The following is a 2,455-nucleotide window of genomic DNA, read 5'->3' on the forward strand; positions in this document are numbered from 1 at the left end:
CCGCACCCCATTCATTGCAAGATGAGAAGCCTCGAATCTTGCGGTTGCGTCTGCGAGCAACTTCATATTTGCAGGTTCTTTAAACGGTGCCACCTCTAATTGTAGCCCAACACTAGCCATTCTCCTCGTCCTTCACCTCACAAGGAGGCATGTTTCACCCTAAAGCGAAATTTGAACTTTGGCTAGTCTGAGCATAATGGGTGATGAAGGATTCCAACAGAAACCACCTTCAACATGTGTCCTGTCAGGAAGAAATTGTTTAAGTAATTTGTGTGTGTATGTTTCTGCATGTATGGTATAATAAATCTGAATACGTTCTTGCCATCCAAGCATTAATTATTATAGCTTACAACTGGAATACAAGATAAAATTTACGATACAGGGGGCTCTCCACAACTTAATAAGTGCCATGGCGGAGCTCCTTACACAATTTGGACACATCAATTGACTTTGATAAGTGGAATTAGTTTACCCTAGTCACCTACACGAGACATACTTCTGTAAAAGATGCGGGGGGCAGCTTCATGTCATGGGCGACGCTACGGCCATTGTAAAGCAATTACAGCTATAGCACGATATATTTCTAACATTTGTCTATCGATAAAGTCATGACCGCTGTCCACCACGCCGCCTGCCTCTGGTTGGAGCTTCCTGCCAACCGTCGGCCATCTCCTCCTCTGTTAACGTCGAAACCTTTTCTGCTGGTCGAGAAGATCCACTGCCCTGTGCAGAAGGCCCTCCTGCCTCCCCTGATGGACTGTCCTCTTCCATGATATCGTCGTCACTGTCAGACTCGCCGTCTTCATTGGGTGCCTGAAAAAAGAAAAAAGAAACAGTTAAAAAGAACGCAAAATGAATCTACCAATTGCGATCCGTCACTAGAAAGGCCAACTAACATCTTTCGCAACGCTAACAAAATATCACACAAATGGGGCTCACTCAAAGTACGAGCGAATCTGGTGAACAGAGAGAGCTGATCAAATACCTTTACACTCTTAGCGCTAGCAGGTTTCTGTTGAGACGAATCAGCTGCAAGACTACGAACAGTCTCGTAATTGCCTTGTGAGCACTCTTCGTGAAGAATAAATAGTTGCTCTGCGACCTGCAACATAATCGATACTCCATCAGCAACCGCTGCAGCAAGAAAAGAACAAAAAAGGACGATAGGCAGAGGCCAAAAAAACCTATTAACATTGAACTACACGCGACAGGAATTACGTACCTCCTGTATGCTATCATCTTCAGTCTGCATGCTGAATTGCTCAATCATGGTGTCATCCAACAGCTCCTCCAATTCATCAATATATCGTCTCACTAGGATTGACAACGAAAACCAATTCTTAGAGTGCTGAATGTTTTGAATTAATGAATGCACAAGATTGAAAAAGTCAGAAGAGAGGCAATCCACTAAAATAATCTACTCGTTCATTTTCAATCACAGAAAAAGAGAATCGCCCAAAACTCTTTGAGAAAATTCGATTGCGTCATTAAGCCTCAAACCACCAACCCTAATTGGCAGATTTCGATAGGGCAGCAATCCTCCAAAGAGGCACCAACTACTAACAAAGCACAACAACGAAAATGTGACAGAATCAACAAATGATGAAGCAGTCAAGTAGTACCTTTGGAGTGAACGAACCAAGCAAGGATGTCATTCTCCAGCTGTGCCGCCTTCTGACTGGAGTTCCGCCCACCCCACTCATTCTCTATGGCCAGCTGCAACGCCGTCCATCGGAGGAAGCACGAGTGCACTCCAGAAGCAAACATGGAGATGGCCTCCTGGCTCAAAACAGGCCATGGGGCCTCGTCCGTCGAAGGCACTCCACTACTCATCGCTGTACCTTTCAAACGCAAAGGCGACCCACTCTCGTGGAACAAGAAAAACCTCCGACACAACGAAGCTCGATGCTGAAACTCAAGTGACTGCAGCCAGTTGCAGAAGCACCCATCAATCAATCGCGGAACAGGAGATGGCCATGCTCGAAATCCATGAACAGAAGGAGAGGGTTTAGGGTTTGGGAGAGGATGCCTGCATTGAACGCACTTTGCATATTTTCTTTCCAGAGCCTACTTTATCGTTTCTGTTTTTTTTCTTTTCTTCAAAATTGGACTCCTTTTAAGCGTCGACAGTCCACTGTGCTCTCTCTCTCAGCCGTGGACTATCTCTGATTTCTAGGGCTCCAGGGTTCTAGGGTTCATCAATGCACTGCACCCTACTCTTACTCTTATTGATGTGGGAGCTTCTTCGAGTTCATTCTGCCTCTACCAGCGTTCCTTCCTTCTTTTCTTTTTTCCTTCTTTTTCCCTTCTTTTTTCCTTTTATTTAGCTATATATATATAAATAAATTTCCTTTTGGATAAATCTTTTTGTATCATATATTTTTACAAACAAAGTCAAGAAAATTATAGACTTGGCACAAAAGGTAGGAATATACATTTATTTTATATCCAATTG

At 43.8% G+C, this 2,455-nt stretch overlaps 1 protein-coding gene across 1 annotated transcript; it reads right to left on the reverse strand.

Annotated features, from left to right (window-relative positions):
• Positions 1-298: 298 nt before the first annotated feature.
• Positions 299-2,006, reverse strand: LOC112279494 (uncharacterized). The gene is made up of 4 exons (XM_024513985.3): positions 1,623-2,006; positions 1,223-1,314; positions 986-1,102; positions 299-813 (listed from the first exon to the last, which is right to left on the reverse strand). The coding sequence occupies exons 1-4, from the start codon at positions 1,831-1,833 to the stop codon at positions 607-609; spliced, it is 627 nt and encodes a 208-aa protein (XP_024369753.1). The 5' UTR covers positions 1,834-2,006; the 3' UTR covers positions 299-606.
• Positions 2,007-2,455: the final 449 nt, after the last annotated feature.

This window comes from Physcomitrium patens, chromosome 3 (genome assembly GCF_059467195.1).
Source record: "Physcomitrium patens ecotype Gransden chromosome 3, ASM5946719v1, whole genome shotgun sequence".
NCBI lineage: Eukaryota > Viridiplantae > Streptophyta > Bryopsida > Funariales > Funariaceae > Physcomitrium > Physcomitrium patens.

Coding starts and splice junctions, on each gene's coding strand:
- LOC112279494 (XM_024513985.3), bottom strand. CDS start 1,833: ATGAGTAGTGGAGTGCCTTCGACGGACGAGGCCCCATGGCCTGTTTTG. Junction 1,315..1,622: donor TTGGTTCGTTCACTCCAAAG/GTACTACTTGAC, acceptor TGTCAATCCTAG/TGAGACGATATATTGATGAA. Junction 814..985: donor CTAGCGCTAAGAGTGTAAAG/GTATTTGATCAG, acceptor TTCTTTTTTCAG/GCACCCAATGAAGACGGCGA.